The 18,088-nt window shown below is 37.4% G+C and overlaps 1 protein-coding gene across 3 annotated transcripts; it reads left to right on the forward strand.

Annotated features, from left to right (window-relative positions):
- The first annotated feature begins 1,188 nt into the window (after positions 1-1,188).
- On the forward strand, positions 1,189-17,870 carry ARL5B (ADP ribosylation factor like GTPase 5B). Of its 3 annotated transcripts, XM_054057376.1 has the most exons (7): positions 1,215-1,346; positions 1,637-1,724; positions 9,289-9,349; positions 10,571-10,718; positions 13,586-13,669; positions 14,201-14,352; positions 16,258-17,870. In XM_054057376.1, the coding sequence occupies exons 4-7, from the start codon at positions 10,575-10,577 to the stop codon at positions 16,304-16,306; spliced, it is 429 nt and encodes a 142-aa protein (XP_053913351.1). In that variant the 5' UTR covers positions 1,215-1,346; positions 1,637-1,724; positions 9,289-9,349; positions 10,571-10,574; the 3' UTR covers positions 16,307-17,870. The 3 variants fall into 3 exon arrangements, with proteins under 3 accessions (XP_053913350.1, XP_053913351.1, XP_053913352.1); XM_054057375.1 differs by lacking the exon at positions 1,637-1,724 and having other exon boundaries at positions 1,189-1,346; XM_054057377.1 differs by lacking the exons at positions 1,215-1,346; positions 1,637-1,724 and adding an exon at positions 1,767-6,893.
- The last annotated feature ends 218 nt before the right edge of the window (positions 17,871-18,088 follow it).

The following is an 18,088-nucleotide window of genomic DNA, read 5'->3' on the forward strand; positions in this document are numbered from 1 at the left end:
AAGAATGCCCATTATTTTTTTGGATTATCCAACCATGTCTGGAGACTCCCTTCAGGTTATCTCCAACAACAGCTGCATCTTAAAAGACAACTCAGCATATTAATAGATTCTCACAGCGCTAAGACAGGTTATCTCTTAACCTAAAACAGCTACATCTTGCAAGACAGATTTATATGATGAGATAATTAAACATACAAACCAGCTGCAGCAAAATGTATCAATTAATTCTCAGAGAGATGATAACGTCTTGTGTGGAGCATGATCTGTGCTGAACAGACTAGAATCACAGAATCACCAGGCTGGAAAAGACCTCTTGAATCATTGAGCCCAACCGTTCCTATCGACCACTAAACCATGTCCCTGAGCACCTCATCGACCCGTCTTTTAAATACCTCCAGGGATGGGGACTCAACCACCTCCCTGGGCAGCCTCTGCCAGTGCCCAATGACCCTTTCTGTGAAAATTATTTTTCTGATGTCCGGCCTGAATTTCCCCTGGTGGAGCTTCAGGCCATTCCCCCTTGTCCTGTCCCCTGTCACTTGGGAGCAGAGGCCAGCTCCCTCCTCTCTACAACCTCCTTCCAGGTAGTTGTAGAGAGCAATAAGGTCTCCCCTCAGCCTCCTCTTCTCCAGGCTAAACAACCCCAGCTCTCTCAGCCGCTCCTCGTAAGACTTGTTCTCCAGCCCCTCCACCAGCTTCGTTGCTCCTCTCTGAACACGCCCCAGAGCCTCAACATCCTTCTTGTAGTTCAGCTGCCGAAACTCAGGATGTGCCTTCCTCTGTAATCATTGTTTCCTCATGTCAAATGAAAGCTCAGGCAGAGCTGCTTTTAACGCTCCAAGCTCGTAATAACATTAAAATTAGTCCTTGGCACGTAACAGAATATGCATAAGATGTCTGGGAGAATTTATACGGATGCATGCAAGCGGGAAATACACTCTCTAACCAGCTCTTGCCTCACTGCACGATCGATGGAGATCGCTCCCTCGTGTTGGCCAGGCCCGATAAAGGCTGCTCGCTTTCCAGAACTCCAAAACGACTCACAGAGAATTTATTTGCCGCCGTTTTCGGTATCGCTCCCAGCCATTACGAAGCCCGGTGACCGGCCGCGGCTCCGCCCCGCTAACGCCGCCGTGCCCAGGGCCTGCGGGGCGGCCCGAGCGCGGGCGCTGACGCAGCGGTGACGCAGCGGGCGCGGGGCGGGGCAGCACCGCCCCCTCCGCCCCTCGCGACCGCCCGGAGGGACCCGCGGGAGGTGCCGCCTGGCTGAGCTCCGGCGGGCTCGGCTTGGAACCGAGGCATGGGCCTGATCTTCGCCAAGCTGTGGAGTCTCTTCGGGAACCAAGGTGGGAGCCCGAGCCGGCGGCGGGGAGGCGGGGAGGCTCCCCTGCTCGCCCGGTTCCCCTCGGGGCTCTCCGCTTTGCGCTCACGCTCGCAGCGCTTTGTTCCCCTGGCGGGTGGTCCCCGCCTCTCCCCGCCCTCTGTCCGCTCCGAACGCCCGGTTAGTCCCGGGCGGCCCTTCCGACATCGTGCCCCGAGTTGGTGTAGCGTGAGCGCTGCTGGCTCTTAGGCGTGTTTTCCCTGATGTAGCAGCTGAAGCTGTGATGGAAGACGACCGTCTTGTTTGTTTTTGCAGAGCTTCCGTTTCTAAGTCGAGGTCTGCTATTAAAATGGTGCTATTTTTGTCAAGACAAAACCACCAAACTTGTGTTGGGGCCTTTGAGGTAAAGATCTGTTTGTGTTTTGGCAAAGATGCTAGTTAAGTATGGTCAGTGACCCAAGAAAATCACTTCTTGAGGCAAGAATAAAAAAGGTCGTAAGCAGATAGCCTTTCCTTCCCTCCTGCCTAGCGCACCCTGCCCCACAATCATAGAATCATAGAATAATTTGGGTTGGGAGGGACCTTAAAGATCACACAGTTCCACCTCCCCCACCATGGGCAGGGACATCCCACTAGATCAGACTGCCTAAGGTCCCATCCAACCTGGCCTTGAAATAGTGGCTCGTGCTCTAATCCAGGGTTCAAAACTCGTGGATGCCACCACCTTTAGCTTGGGCAGTCATCATAAAAATAGAAAATTATGTTTTGGCTATTCATGTATTTATTTTAATGAGTCTTGTTTGCCTACTCTTCTCTGGTTAGAAAATAAAATAGTCAAGGAATTTGTTTGTGTTGTTTTTACTAGAGGCCCTGACTTTGGAGCAGGCAGGTTGATGTTAATGGCATTGTTCTCTCATCAGGTTTTTCAAGCACATGCTTCGTTCCCACTTTAAAGTTACTAAAAATGTAGTTAAGCTTTTTTGTGCAATGCTTTGTTGCCAAAACAATTTTGCAAGTTTTGGGAGGCAGGTATATATCCTGTCCTTTTAATGGTCTCATCACTGTCCATGCACGTAAGCCATTCTAATTCTGTAAACAGCAGAGCAAAGTCTCATTATGTGTACCTTTTAACATCTATATATCAAACTGTCTTTTTGTGGAATGGAAGTGGGAGGCAGATCCAGACCATCTATCTTTTCCCTGCATACACAATTCCACCGCATCCTTCCTGAAGTCTTCTAACTAAATCTTCTGAATTTGTTGTTGAAGATTCTTATTTGTCTGAACTGGAAAACCCATTTGGTAAGATTAAAAGTGCCCCCAGTTCTCCCGAAAACTACTAAGTGCTGTCTTGGGTTTTCATCGAGTACTGCAATCCGCAACTCCTTTCCTTCGGTGAAGGACTCCAAAGAGATGTCTATAAGCAGAGAACTGATCAAGAGATGACTTCTGGTGGCTTTTAGTGTTGGTCTCCGTGGTACCTTATGATGTCAGTATTTATCCTCAAGATCGAAGAGGGGAAGTTTTGTTGTCTTGGTTTCTTTATTTTGTTAATACATGATGACATTAGATTACCTTAATGCCATTTCATTAGTGGAAAACACGTTTGTTACTACCTATTAATTCATAAAAGGAAAGTTATTCTTCATATATTTAAAATGTTAATGAAAATTAGTATCACAGTTAAGATAAATGAGGCAGTACCATGAAATGCCATTTGGCTTTTATCCCAATGAGAGGCTTCTGGGACATATTCTGATCTTATTTTGCTGCTGGGTTGTTTTCTTACAGTTTGATCTGTTGAGGTATTTTTGCTCCCATCTTCTTGTGGTGACCATAGAGAAGAAAGTGAGTTTCTTTTCATTGCCAAAATTGAAATTCCACCATAGAAAATTCTCTTAAAAAATAAATTTTTGACTCATCTAGTAGGAAAATAGTCTCTAGTTACTTGACTGATTTACTCTAAATAATAATCATAGAATCGTTTGGTTGGAAAAAAACTTTGCAATCATCGAGTCCAACTGTACCTGTCCACTACTAAACCATATCCCTAAGCACCTCATCTACCTATCTTTTGAATACCTCCAGGGAGGGTGACTCAACCACCTCCCCAGGCAGCCTGTTCCAGTGCCTGATAAACTTTTCGGTGAAGAATTTTTTTCCTGATATCTAATCTGAACCTCCCCTCGTGCAATTTATGGCTATTTCCTATCATCTAATATAGTATAATAATATATAATTAACATTATTAATAATAACCAAGTATAGTAATTATTGAGTTGGTATTGGTTGCTCTTCTAGTTAAATAAAGTCTAGAAAATTTCTTGGAGAATTCACAGACTGTCCCATGAAACTGCTTATTGAGCAGACTAGCACAGTAGCTTACACAATGGATTTGGTAAGAGGGAATATTCCAAGGGTGCAAATAAACCCCCATTTGTGTGGACCATACCATCAGTTCATCATGGCTATGAGGGTTGTGCTAATAGTCTGAAGCACTTGATACTGGCAAAATGAAAGGTTAGACCAAGCAAAAATTTAGAAAGTGCCACCTGTCTGGCATGAAATAGAGCATGGGAGAGGAGGTGTGTCTAAGTGCTGGAAGATACAGAACAGGAAGTCATTGGAATTTCACTCGAGTATTAATTATGCACTGAAGTTTTGTTTTACATAAATGTGAATAATAGCTGTGCTGAAAATGCCAAATCTGAAAGGTATTTGATCAATAATGTCTGGACAACATTAAACAAGTATCTACTGGTGAGCTAATAACTGTAACTCACAGGAAGGCGACATGTTGGTGACTCTCTGAAAAATGCACATCTGAAGGTAACTTAACATCTTAAAATAAACCAAATGCACTTTTGTCCCTCAGGGTAGATGGCAGTTAGAGTAAATGCATGATGTATGGAAAATTGGGTTCATTTGGAGTGACTTCTGCTTGCCAGGAAAATGTTGTAATGAAGGTACCTGAGGTCCTACTGAAGCACTGAATGTAATTTTATTATTTTGCATGTTATTTTTACTACTTTGCAGTTTGATTGTTTTATCATCTTTTCCAATAGTAAGGATGTGGTACTGGAAGGAAGGTTGAGAGACTTGACCTGCTCTGTTTCTAAAGACATTCAGTGATAAGCATCTGTTGACTAATGTTGTTTGTTGACCTTTTTCTGCAGCATTTCTTACTATTTCTATTCAACTGTTCTAGCCCTATGACTTTGGTGGCATTTGGGAGTTGAATCTGTCATTCCATTTCAGCTCACTGTATGTGCATCAGAAACTGTTCCGCTTGGTTCAGCCCATTTTGATGATAGTTAGCCCATTTTGGCAAACCCAGACTGGCTCATGGTGAAAAATGTCGTGGTTAAAATGTTATTATGTGGCATTGACCTGTAATAGGAACTTTTAGAAAGGAAGAGCCTTTAGCTCTTTTGTGTACTCCTCTGGCATAATGCATCTGCTTTTCCATTGCAGCGCATCATCTACTCTCCACATCTGCTTTGTGAGATTATGGAACTAGAAAAGTTGTAGCGCAGAGCAGTTTATGGGAACTGGGTAGTGCCTGTGCTGATCTGCAGATTGATAACTTGAGAAAGAGAGGGAGGCTAACAGTCTCTGTCTCAAGCACAGTCTGTCGAGGAATATCTGTTTAATTCTGTGGATATGTTTGGAAGCATTGATTTCCAGTATGAGTTTGGCAACAGTCTTTAAGCAGTAGATGGTTTTGTTTGGGGTGGTGGTCATAACAGACAAAACTGTTCCAGGGTCTTATTTAATCTTCTTGTTTCTGGTCTCCATGCCTTGTCAGTGCAGGGGTTAAAGCCTGACGGAGGGAGGACAATAAGCATTTCTGTGTCAAAAAGCTCTCAATATATATTGTTCCCTACTTAAGTAGTAATTGAATGATGTGAACTGAAACAAATACTTTTCTTATAAGAGAAACAATTGGCTTTAAAATAGACTTTATTCTTTTTTTCTAGATGACTTACTGATGGCTTCCTGATTCTTTTTCCTTACTTTTGAAATTGACAAAAGCATTGCCAGAGTATTGCTTTCATTTAAAATATTTTGCCTTGCAGCCATTTAAAGTCTAGTTATAAAGTGTCGAAAGTTCAAACCAAACTTACAATTATTTTGAAAATAACTTTTAAAAGTATGTTTAAAAAAAACCAGACTTCAGAAATGACCGGCTTAAGCGATGGTTCAGTACTCAAATGGCACAGTTTTCTAAGCAACATGTAGTAATTGAAATAAATGGTGGAGTAAGTAACTTATTGCCTGTGTTAGCAAAAGCTGAAAACACTTACTTGACTTATTGTTCCATCAATACTATCAAGATGCTCTCAATGTAGCTATAAGAAAAAAACAGAAGTGAATGCCAGCAGCCCTAATAGAGGCGACTCAGGCAGTTGTCAATACCTCATTATTTTGTGTGTGTATGTGGCCAATAGAGTTATTTAAGTAAAGTTCACAAGTCTGTATTTTAATTTTTTTGGAATGATAGTCACTCAAAGTCTTCCAGGTTGCTCTGTATAAATGCTATAAAAATATGGTGTTAACATACCATAAGAAAAATTATGGTAAGCTCTGAGTCAAGATGGTTAATTTTTTGTCATTCCACAGTTTACTTCACTCAGGCTTGCTCACAGTTCCCAGACTATACAGTCAGGTTAGCAGAGAAGACCATTATCTGGAAAACCAAATGGATTTTGGTTACAGTGACTCCTAAAAGCTACTTTCTTGTAATCAAGTGTGAGTACAAAATGTATTTAAGCAGGTCTTTTTTTTGTGCTTGAAAAAAGACTTCAAGGCAGCTTTTAGTGTGCAGAATGAATCCTTATATTGAAATATCTTTGAGATTTAGTAAAATGCTATTCAAACTGCCTCCTCTTTAGCAGACTTCTGTCTGCTTTGTGTCTTCAGCTGTCAAGCCACCTCTGGTTCTTCAGACTAGATGTGAGGTTTTTGTTTCACAGCGTGAGAAGTACTAAAGCCCTTTCCAATATTCATTTTTTCTTTCAAATATGTTGGAAGAGCAATGCTTATCCTTAAAGTATTTAGAATTTTTCTTTTTTTTTTTCTTGCAAATTGGAAAGAGGAAAGGGTAAAATTATGGAAAGTTTTGGTCCTTTCATCACAGAGGCATAGAGAAGAGTAAGTGGAGAAAATAGCGTGTTATAATGTTATGTCTTCCTTCTAACACCTGCAAGTTGATCATCTTCACTGTCCTATTATTTTGTAATACTACATTGCCACAGACGATTTTTTAACAACATTGTATGTATTTTTGATTTTTTCGAAACAGTCTGCCAGGAATGGTTGATAGAATTCTTTGGATTCTTTTAAACAATCTAATACTGTCCTTTTTCTTCCCTTGTGTATGCCTACTTTTTCTACTTATTTTTCCCCTCTTTCTACCTGATTTATAAAGACTCTGCTCTTCTCTGGCAACTCTGTTGTGGATTTTCTTCTTCCTTTGCCAAGAATGTGGAGGACTGGGAAGGTATTCATGAATACAACACAAACTGAGTTTGAATACCAACCAGTGAAAGGGAGAAACTTGGGTTAGTCTGTAAGTACAGAACACAAATACGAGCATAAATCACTGTGTGTGTTTTACTCCATAATTGCCTTTTCTCTTAAAGGTAGCATCTAGCTTCTCCTAGTTGCTCTTGTAAACTACTATTCATCATGCTAAAATTTTACTCTTAGTTTTGCAGTTTTTAAGTTCATGTTTTACCTCTAATGCTCATATACAAGTAAAATGTCTTTAATGTAACCAAACTAGACAGAAATTTTGAATATGTTTGTAAGTGACGAATTTTCCATCACTGTAGTTCTATAGTAACTGCCATTACTAAAAGATGGAAACTGTTCTTTGTATGAGATACTGATGCTTTAATCTTATTATTTTCATCCCCAAATCAACATAAGTTAACAAATGTGTGACCATTCCTTGTTTGTACTCATTCAGTTACTGCATGAAATACTAACTAGAAATGGAAGAACACAGAAAAGTTGTGCCTTTTTTCCCCGCTTAGCATTGAACTGTTCGTGCTTCAGTGGCTTTCAAAAAGTGATCTCAATGGGGAATTTAATTTATTTTTTCATTACTTTAAGTAGTGTGATATTGTTTCATCCAACGTTTTTCTCCTTCATTTCTGAGTAAGGCTCTGTATTCTGATGGGAAGGTGGGAAAGAGCAATGTATAATGTCTGACTGGTATTCCTTTTCTTTTCTTCCTTTAAAATAAACAGAATGTTGCGAAAGTAGTCATCATCTTTCAGACAATAGTGGACAACATGGCTGTTTTGAAAACAACAGAAGGATTTTTCTGTTTGAACTTTGAAAGCTTTTTAAACTAATTGAATTTGAAGAAGAGATAGCGTGGGTAATATGGCGTGGTTTATTAAAGTTAAAAGCAGAGAAGATGTAGTGCCATTTATTTATCGGGCAAGCTATTAATTACTGATATTGCTTCTTATGTGGCTAAAAGTATTACTGGATTCACTGCCAGAAAATGTTCTTTGCATGGAATGTGTTGGCAGGTTGAAGTAGCAGGGGAACTGATACAAGGAAATACATTTCGACATTTGTTAGAGTGGTATCACAAAGCAAAACTTCTGTAAGTCTCAAGCAGGAGATTATTCTATTAAAATCACTTTCAACATGAAAAGACCTAGGTTTATGTATATAAAGAAATTTAAAAAAGAAAACAAAAACAATGAAACCACTCCAATTCTTCCTCTGACCACCCACTTGCTGGCCCAAACCCCACCAATTTGATACTTATTTTAGATCTCCTGACCTTATAGTAGTTTGTTGTAAGTCTTGTAGATGGAATGTGGTATTTTAGAGGAAATCTTTAAGCTGTGAACCATGTTTTGTTTTGGAATAAGCATGCTAGAATTTTAACTATTGCCCTTTCAAAAGTGAGCCTGTCCACAGACTTTTTATGCAAGTTTTATTTCCAATATCTATTTGTATATTCTTTGCTCTCAAATGATTTCCTTCTTGTGTCAGTAAGCATATCACTATCTTCTGACTTCACAGATCTATCAAAAGGATACTGATTGGCTGTGGTTCTGTATTTGAAATTCTAAGAAGGATTAACTACAGAGAAGCATATGTGTTCTGGGGGGTGTTGTTGGTTTTGTTTGGTTTTGGTTTTGTTTCCCCTTTTGCCTGGAAAAATAGCATTTCAGCATTTGGAAGATCACTATCGTATGAGCTGGACGTTCCAGCAGGTTGGGGGAGGGGATTATTCCTTTCTTCTCTGCACTGATGGGGCCTCACCTGGAGTAGTGTGTTCAGTTCCAGGCTCCTCAGTACAAGGGAGACACGGACATAGTGGAGAGAGAGTCCAGCGACAGGCTACAAAGATGATGAAGGGACTGGAGCATCTCACGTGTGAGGGGGAGGTTGAACCAGATGACCTCCGGAAATGTCTTCCAACCTCAACCATTCTGTCATTCTGTGACTTTTCAGCTTCAGAAACTGCAGTGTTGGAGTTTGTGATAAATACAGCTTCCTCTTAGTTTTTGCTATGTGAATGACCATAGTCCTTTAACAAGTGGTTATTATTCAGCTGTGAATGTTAGGCTAGTATTTTGTACAGTCTTCACCTGTTTTGGATTTTCTTAAGATGATACACTACTATTAGTTATATTTTTTCATTGTACTTTTCTTTCTAAAATTAGATTATTTTAAAATGAAGTAATCATATTAATAACCATTTCTTTATGAAGATTTCCAGTGCTGACTTTTCCTAAAATGGTAGCCTTAGGAGAAAATGAGGCTTAGTGGATTATTTCTTTTTCTTCCCTGAAGTCACCAGTAGTGTGTGTAAGCTATTGAAATAAGACAAAGAAGCAGTTGCTTTCTTCAGTAAGGCAAAGTGATTAACCAGAATTATAATTATTGCTGTTTCCACTAATTTACTCTTGTCTTTTTTTATGTGTATGCAGAGCACAAAGTAATCATAGTGGGGCTTGATAATGCTGGAAAGACTACTATTCTTTACCAGTTGTAAGTATATGAACTACTTTGTCACTGTTTCATCGTTGAAAATTCATCTTTGAAACCTGATGGAATCTCTAGGGTTCCAAATCACAGTAAACATTCATGGTTTTAGTTTTCTAAATGGAGTAAAGGGTAAGTGAAGTAATTGCCATGTTTTAAAACTGAACTGTAAATTGAATGGCAAAATTATACATACAAACATTAAGTGAACTGCAAATTCTTTTGCACTCAAAGCTTATCTTTATTTGGAAGCATAGAAATAATCCTGCTGCGAAGAACTGCGGAGAAGAAAGTGATTTCTAAATTAATGGCATTACTACCTACTCTTCAAAAATCCATTAATGTTTCCAAATGTTTCCTTATTCCAGTGTCTAACATTTGTAATTCCTCGAAATAGTATTTCATCTTGCCTAGGTCCTATCTTAAGCATTTTCAGTAGTGCCTTTGCACCCATATTTTGCCAGCATTTAAAAAATGTCTATGATCAATTCAAGAATATTGGCAGAGACAGAATTACTATTGCAGTTGTGAAAAAGGAGGAGAGCATATCATAGATCGCTATGCATATATTTGGATATTAAGGCAACAGAGGATGTTTTCCTAACAAACTTTTCCCTAAGCACTTTTTTCCAAAGCTTAAGTGTAGAACTGAGAAATTGTCAGCTATGTAAACAAATATCTCTTAGGAATTTGTTTTAATACTGAGCTACTACGCTGAGTGCTTTAATAAAATCACGTTCTGAGTCATATTTTGCACAATTTATTGATCCCCTTATTTGGGATTTTTAGGATAGCAGCTTCTACTTTCAAACAGGTTTATTTTAAGTGTCTGTTGAAGTGTGTCCTGTAAAAAGAAAAGCCTTTTAAAACACAGGTGCTTATCCATTTGTTATAAGCCTTTTATGTGCTTATTTTTGGTTGCTGAAGTCTTTAAGCATGTTTAGAATTCCTCATAGAAAAGCACACTAGAAATTTGTCAGCCACAGTTTTTAGTCCAAATTCAGGTTGAACTGATCTTTTTACTAAAGAACTGTTCTTAAACATTTGCTTCATTTGTATAAAAATTCAAATTTCTATCATTTTGAAATATGCCTAGTTTTTAAATCTTTTTTTTTAACAAGGTTAGACATATTTACTCTCTCTACAACAGATTTGTTGTAATTGAGCTATGACAAGCCTTATGGATTTTACTAGCTGATCTTTATGGTGTGATATTGTTTCCTTTAGCTTAATGAATGAAGTGGTTCATACTTCTCCAACCATAGGAAGCAATGTAGAAGAAATAGTGGTGAAAAACACTCATTTCTTAATGTGGGATATTGGAGGACAAGAATCACTACGATCATCATGGAATACATATTATTCAAACACAGAGGTATGAGAAGCTGCTTTAAAATCTGCAAATTCAATAAGTTTGAAATTCTGTTTCTATATTAGGAATATTGGTAAGATTTTTATAAAGATTGCAGCTGTATTGGTTTTAAGTCTTTTTGAGAAAGAACCAGCCCAAAAGTGTGAAGTGTCTCTGGTATGTAGCTAATTTTTATGGTAATATTTGAAGTATATTTCCTGTATACTTTATAGTGGTTTTGTTTGATTTGTCATATAGATTGGGAATTTAGACTTTTTTTTTTCCTAGGGAATCAAATGACATCAAAACACATTTCAGATCAAACAGGGTTTTTTGCAAGTTTTTTTCAAGTAGATTAAAAAGAAAATTTTGCCGTGAACATTGAAAATTCCATGGGTTTGCAGTGCTTAACCTAACTTCTGTATATCTAGTCTGAAATGTTTTTGAGGTAAGGGTAATTAAGGATGTAAAGAAACTTTTCCTAGGCAGCAGTACTTAAAAAGCTCATTAGCGTGTGGCTTTTATCCAAAGGGTAAAGAAAAGGCTAGCTCTGCAGTACTCATGAGGTAACTGGTAAAGCTGAAATTGCTGGAAAGGTTAGAGTAGGACTCACCAACAGTTGTCTTTTGGGGGTTCGTATTTTATGCCAGTCTTTTTGGTGCTAACAGGTTATCAGTGCAATGTGCATATGAAATCTGTAGCCTCACTTTGAGATTTCTGTATTGATGTAAAAAATTTTAGACTTTATTTCTTACCTTTTCTACTAAAAGTAGAGATCTCTTACAGATATAATCATTGTAAAAACAGTCCATCCTTCTGTAAAATGAGTTTTTCTGCCCTATTCCTCTCTGAGAGAGGGGAGATCACCCCAGATCTTCAGAAACGTTTTATCTACTGAAAGCCCAATGATAACATGCCAACCTTTATCTCTAGTATTTTAAACTTAATTTTATCTAGAAAGGTATGGCTGCATCTAAGATACATACACATGAGAGTGAAGAGAATTCTGCCAGCATTATCTGCTACAATAACAATAAGTTCTTGATATTTGTCCTTGATTCTCGAAGTTGGGGAGATACATGTATTAGTTCTTTTTTTGATCCTTTTGGGATGTTCTTCATCATATTGTGGCTAGTAAGCGTGTGAAATCCAGTGCTTTCTAGCACTTGGAAAGAACTTTCCCTTACTTAGAAGCTTTGCTGCTAGAAATGGTTGAGGGGAAAAAAGGGATCTGCTTAGTATGCTAATCCTGGCCTCTCCGATATGAATTATTCCTTTACTGTTCCTACTCATCTGCTAGGCATCTGAAAGTCACAGCAGCATTAAATTGACTTAATTTTTCATACTTTGTGGTCATTTTCAATGCATAATGAATCTCTTTAATTTTAAAAGGCAAAGTGATTTGGAGCATATGTTGGAGAATTACAGCAGTGACCTCTAATCCTCCTTTTTTGGTTATAACCTTTCTTTTCTCTCTTTCCCCTCTCTAAATTGAAGCAATCTAAACAAAATCTTTGGAGTAATATAAAAATCTCACAAATAAGCTTTTCAGCATGTGCTTGTCCTAATTAGTTTCAGCTTAATATGGCTAATTCTGCAATTCTTCTTTAAGAGTCAGATTGTATTCTTACAGCAAAAATGTTGAGTCAGGCTTACAGAGACAAGATCTAGGGGGAGAGGAAAGGGGATGGAACTCTCATGGTTGAGTTAACGGCTATAGAGGCAAAGAGTTACAGTAAAAGGTAGAAGGTATAGGAAAGTATTCCATCAGGGCAGAGAACTGATGGAGTCTCTCAGATGCACATCATCTCCTTGAGTAGCATGTGTTCCCTGTAATTCTTTTTCTCTTAATTTTTTTATACTATCTGTGTCATTTTCATCACAATTTCCCACCTATGATGCTGTTAAAACTGCTTGGAGCACACTCTGCGTAGCGCAACTATTGAACAGTGATCAGTTGTTATGATTTGCTGTCAGATACTATTGTATTATGTTTAAAAGGATTTTCTTGAGTCCTACGTGCTAAGAAATGCTTTGTCTTTTTACCCTAGTAAAGGCTGTAAAATAGAAGGTACAAAAGAAGGGGCAGAAAGAGTGGGGTGAAGGGGTAATTTTTGTACCAATCGTTTCCTGTGGGAGACCTGATGCACCAAACATAGCAGGGTCTCAGGATTCACAGTTGCATGGCCATGAGAATAATGTGCCTGGCAGGGTAAAATCACTGCTATAGGTGCCTCCAAGTGCCTAGGTGTAAGGGTGCAAAGTTGTGAGAGGGAGAGAGAGAAACCAGCTGTGGAGGCCCTTTGCATTGCAAAAGGTTAAGGTGTTGTGCAACAACATAATGCTAAGCTCTACAGGTCCATAGCTTTCTGAGGTCTGATGCGCTATTTTGAAATAACATTTTTTAACTCTTGTAAGATGATACTGAACTGCTAAAAATGCTTCTTTCAAAACACGGAATTTCAGCTTCGCTTCATATAGTTTTGTGAGTATACAAAACAGTAATAGCTGTTTTAATTCATAACCGTGTAGCAGTTGTCATCCATATTTTAAATGTAATCCACTATCTGTGGCTACTTTGTGGTACCTATGTCACTATTTTGCTTACGATGTAGGGCCTGAAAATCCATGAAGATTTAACCGTAGTACATGAAAGTAGATATTAGTAGCAGTACTGAAATGTATGAGCTCAATCTTTTTTTTCCTTTTTTCTTAACAATCTTCATGTATGATTCCCAGCACTGTAACAATAAAACTCTTGCTACGTTTTCTGGTGTGTGCTGAAAGTCTGTGTCTCTCATGGGAAGGCTTGTGGTAGTGGTCTCTTGAAAATATGCTTTCTGTAGTTTCTACTTCATACTTATGTACTGTACTATTGTGTTTTCCCCTAGTTCATCATTCTTGTTGTTGACAGCATTGATAGAGAGCGACTTTCTATTACAAAAGAAGAACTTTACAGAATGCTGGCTCATGAGGTATGGTGGAGATAATAAGTTTTCTTTTGTTGTGAACAGTTAAGTAACATTACGTGCTTCCTATGTTAACAAAAATAACCTCGCAAAAAAAAAATTCTGAGCCTAAATGTGAGTGCATGTTGTTCAAATTTTAAACACAGTGTAAATTATAAATAAAAAGGAAAATTACTATGAAGTGCTTTTCTAACAGTGTTTATCCAGTAATAATTCTGCTGGCTGGGTGGTTTGGAGCTTTATGAAATATATTTTAGCAAGGCTTTCATTAGTAAATGTAGGAACATGTGGTCAACACCAAAAGGATAGTCTTATAATGCATTATAATTTGATTCTCTGTGGTGGAGAACATTTCTGAATAAATTGGGTTCTTCAGTCTTAATGTAATTAATTTTTAATGCAGTAAATCTGTTAAAACTCCATGCTGCTGTGTAATTGGAGATTAGCTTGAATCCAGTTCTTCTAAGAAATTCAGTTAATGCAATAGCCTTTTAGTTCTTAATAATAACTGTTACGAATACTCTAAATTACTTCTAGGATTTACGGAAGGCTGCAGTTCTCATCTTTGCAAACAAGCAGGACATGAAAGGTTGCATGACAGCTGCCGAGATATCTACATACCTCACCCTTAGCTCCATAAAGGATCACCCGTGGCACATTCAGTCCTGTTGTGCTTTAACAGGAGAAGGGTAAATGCTCACTGCTTGATGTAGTAATATGTTGTAAATGAGTGTACTGATTTAGAAGGCTATTTACACCAATGTGGATTTCCTGAAAAAACATGTTTTCTCATATTTTTAGTCAGAGGGACTTCTGTAAAATTTTTCCTTTTCTTTATTGACCATGGTAGATCTTTTTCGTAGCTCACACTGCAAATTTGTATGAGAGTCTTTCAGCTTTTTGTTAAGAAAAACCCACACCAAACCCCAAACAATACAAAAAAACCCCAAACCTCAACACTACCCCCCACCAATACGTAGCTTTTGGCATAATTATTTACTCTCTGTGCACTACCCTCTAGTTCTATGTGTCTGTGTATTTAAACAAAATACTATCTTCTTCCTTTACATTCTGATCTATTGCAAGCTTCTAAGAGTTAGTTGACTTTTTTTGATAAGCATTCAAACGTAGTTTTGATGAAAAGGTGCATGGATCCAGTATAAAACAAACTTGTTACCAGTATTAAATCTTTTGTTTATATCTGACAGATGTAACTAATTTTTGAAATTTGTATAGCTTAAGACAGCAATTACTGAATAGGAAAGCTGAGCTTTCTGTAGATCTTTTATCTATAAAGGTCAAGGCCTGTAACAAGTTGGATAGTATCTTACTTACATGGTTTGAAGTGTGCTAATTTTTCATCTTGATTCTTAAAACAGTTCCTAAAGAGGTTTTTTTCCGGCTGTGTTCTATAACCTTTACAATAATGTGGTCTCTTAATATCAAAATAGTGAATAGTATTTGGGAACCGAGAGCATCTTCCTCATTTCTGGTAATAAATTACTTTCTAATGTAATAGAGATGCCTTGTAGAGTGATTGGTAGCATTCATTTGCTTAGGGTGGGATGTCTTAGTGAGAACAAACTGTTGTTTTCATTGAGTCTTTGGATTGTATTGTTCCATTTAAGAGTTAATTCTGCTTTCCTCCTACCAATTTTGCCAAAGTCACTTTTGAGTCTTCAGTTTGTGTATGAACTTAGATCAAACAAGTTGGCATTTGGAAGAAGGTAGAAATTAATTAATATGAACTTTGGTTTAGAAACATTGGCCATCCTAGGCTGCTTCTTTCTTATTTTAAAAATTATAAAAGGTGAATAATTAGAATATATAAAACTGTGACAGTACTGAGGCCAACTTCTAAAAAATTGCCAGACTTAGATCACTGAGCTGAATCTTCCTTGGGAAGATCTGACAGACGTCTAGGGAGATTAGCCCTGTATGAGTGAAGTTAGCCCGCTTGGATAGCTAAGTTATGATGTACTTTACAAAGTTAAAACTTAAAGATGGCATAAACTAGGGAGCTAGATCCCTAGAAAAATCAAAGGAAAGCCTGTCTTCTGAAGTGAAAGAACTCTTAGAGATGCAAATTGAGTAAGCAGATTAGAACCCATGTGATCGTGGTATTCAATGTAAATATCTGTAATTTTTAATGGGATTTTGGAATACTTGATACGCTGCCTTTTCATGAACCAGGTCAGTCTGGGCAACCTGTCCTTTTCTTTTAGTGTTACTATGTAAAGGTCTAGCTTTCAAATAAGCAATCTTTCATGGGAAACCTGTAGGAAGAGAAAAAATTTTCGTTCTGTGCACTTATGAGTAAGCATATTAAGAATAATGTGTTTCAGATTTACAAGAAAAAAACAACCTGAAATTGTGCCAAGCTTCAATAAAATAGCATGCTTGACCATCTTTCTTTGGTTAAAGCCTAAGAAGACTCAGTTTAAAACATTTATTTACTCTCCTCAAATTTCAGTCCCAATTCCAGCTGTTTGTATTTCTTTTAAGTAAATGTTTTCAAACATAAAAACAAGTAGAAAATACTTCAGAGATGTTGGAATAGAATTAGTACCAATATAACTTCTGTTATCTTTCAGATTATGTCAAGGCTTGGAGTGGATGACCTCCCGTATTGGAGTGAGATAGCTTTTTTTTTTTTTTTTTTTTTATCTTTTCCCCAAATGAAGAGACTTCTATTTATCCTGTGAACATGTACATTTCTGTACTTTGGCTGCCGAGGCAGTGACCATGTTTAATTTATATCAGCCAAGCCCTGAGCTGTACTTGAATCAAGTGCAGTTGAACTGATACACAAAAGTATTTTCTTAATGTTTTTAATACACTAATCTTCAACTGGATGAACATATGTGAATCTGTTTTCAAGCATTGAAATGCCTCTGAATATATATCCTAACTTTTTCAATTATAGCTTTTTAAAATGTGTTTTGTTGTCATCAATATTTCATACTTCCTCTTTCTAAATAGTTTATATAACTTACTAACATATATGAGCGCAGTTTGTTTAATAATAATAATAAAAAAGTAGCAAGTAGTTTGACTATATTCTGGCATAACCTCAGCCTCTAAGGGTAGCCATATCTCCACCTGGGCTTCAGTAGAGTTCTAGCCAGCATGGGAATGAATAGTTATGACTGCAGATTTTTAAATGCTGAATGAGTTAATAATAGTTAATAGTGTGGTGGCTTTTAATCTGGTACATAGTTGAATATCTGCCTTAAAAGAAATTAATTCTCATTTTCTCTGGTTAGTAGATCTACGATATGAGTCTTTTACTTGAAAATACATCTCTGTGTAGTGGATAAAAATTTTATGAAGTGCTGATTTAGTCGCTTAGGAATTGAATACCTTTTAAAAAATAAACCTCTTGGTAATTAAATTTGGAATCACAGCAGCCAGTGTTATGTGTAGACTTGCTGTAATCTGTTAAAATTTTAAATACTGTATACATGAGCCTTCCTCACCTTCTAGTGAGAGTGCTGATTTTTAAATAAATGCAGGATCAAAAGGGAAGCCAGGTTTCTAAACAGATCAAAATGATGGTGCTGTATCTGTAGTCTTCAGAGTGAAGCTAAACTTGACATTTATTTACCTACTATCAAATGCGTTTTCAAATTTTGCTGCAGAGAAAATATTTTGCCTTAATTTTTGTTTTTAGTGTTATTTGCAGGAACAGAGACCTTTTGATGGTGTTTGGGTTAGGTTCAATCACCTGAAATTTAGGACCTGAAAGATGAAAAAGTAGAGTTTCTATTTGAAAAACAGATAGTGAAAGATTGGACCTTGTAACTCTTTATTCAATTTGAAGGGGATGGTTAGACCTGCAAAGAGACTGTAAAGCTACGGTTGAAGCTCCTTGTGAACATTAGCCACTAAAACAAACCTCAACCACCAAAGGCTCAAAAAAATCATCATGGTGGAATGGGAAGAAAACAAAACCAATAGCAGACAACTGGTTCCTAGTGAAATCCCAGAAGCAGTCAGGTGTCTTAACCTATGTAAATGCTTGGCTTTCCAAAAAGCACTGTTCTGCACTTTTGCATGCCTGAAAACTACATGGACTCTTGTTACTGAAACCGTTTTGCTGATGGACTTAAGCCTTTAATGACAAAATGTTTTTGTTAAATCTTATTCTGATAATTCATGCACATTGAGTTTTCTTTAATAAAATTATAAGTTTTGTTAATTTCAATTTGTTTCTATTTTTATTTAAACAAAACAATGTAATTTTAAAAGTGTCAGTAAACATGTTGTCATAAGTATTAAAAAGAAGACTTTGAATACATGTGGAAACGGATTGATTGAATGGAGTTGTATACTAATGCTGGCTAGCAAAAGTCACATTTAGGGGACACTATATTGAGTTTTAAGTCAAAATGCTCAGAAAATAATTTAAATTAAGCAGCGCTT

Source organism: Cuculus canorus, chromosome 2 (genome assembly GCF_017976375.1).
Source record: "Cuculus canorus isolate bCucCan1 chromosome 2, bCucCan1.pri, whole genome shotgun sequence".
Classification (NCBI taxonomy): domain Eukaryota; kingdom Metazoa; phylum Chordata; class Aves; order Cuculiformes; family Cuculidae; genus Cuculus; species Cuculus canorus.

What these genes read in the sequence shown, in the direction of transcription:
- ARL5B (XM_054057375.1), top strand. Translation starts at nt 1,301, where the DNA reads ATGGGCCTGATCTTCGCCAAGCTGTGGAGTCTCTTCGGGAACCAAG. An exon ending in ACAGAATGCTGGCTCATGAG is followed by an intron (nt 13,670 to 14,200) that starts GTATGGTGGAGA and finishes AATTACTTCTAG; the next exon opens with GATTTACGGAAGGCTGCAGT. An exon ending in TGTGCTTTAACAGGAGAAGG is followed by an intron (nt 14,353 to 16,257) that starts GTAAATGCTCAC and finishes GTTATCTTTCAG; the next exon opens with ATTATGTCAAGGCTTGGAGT.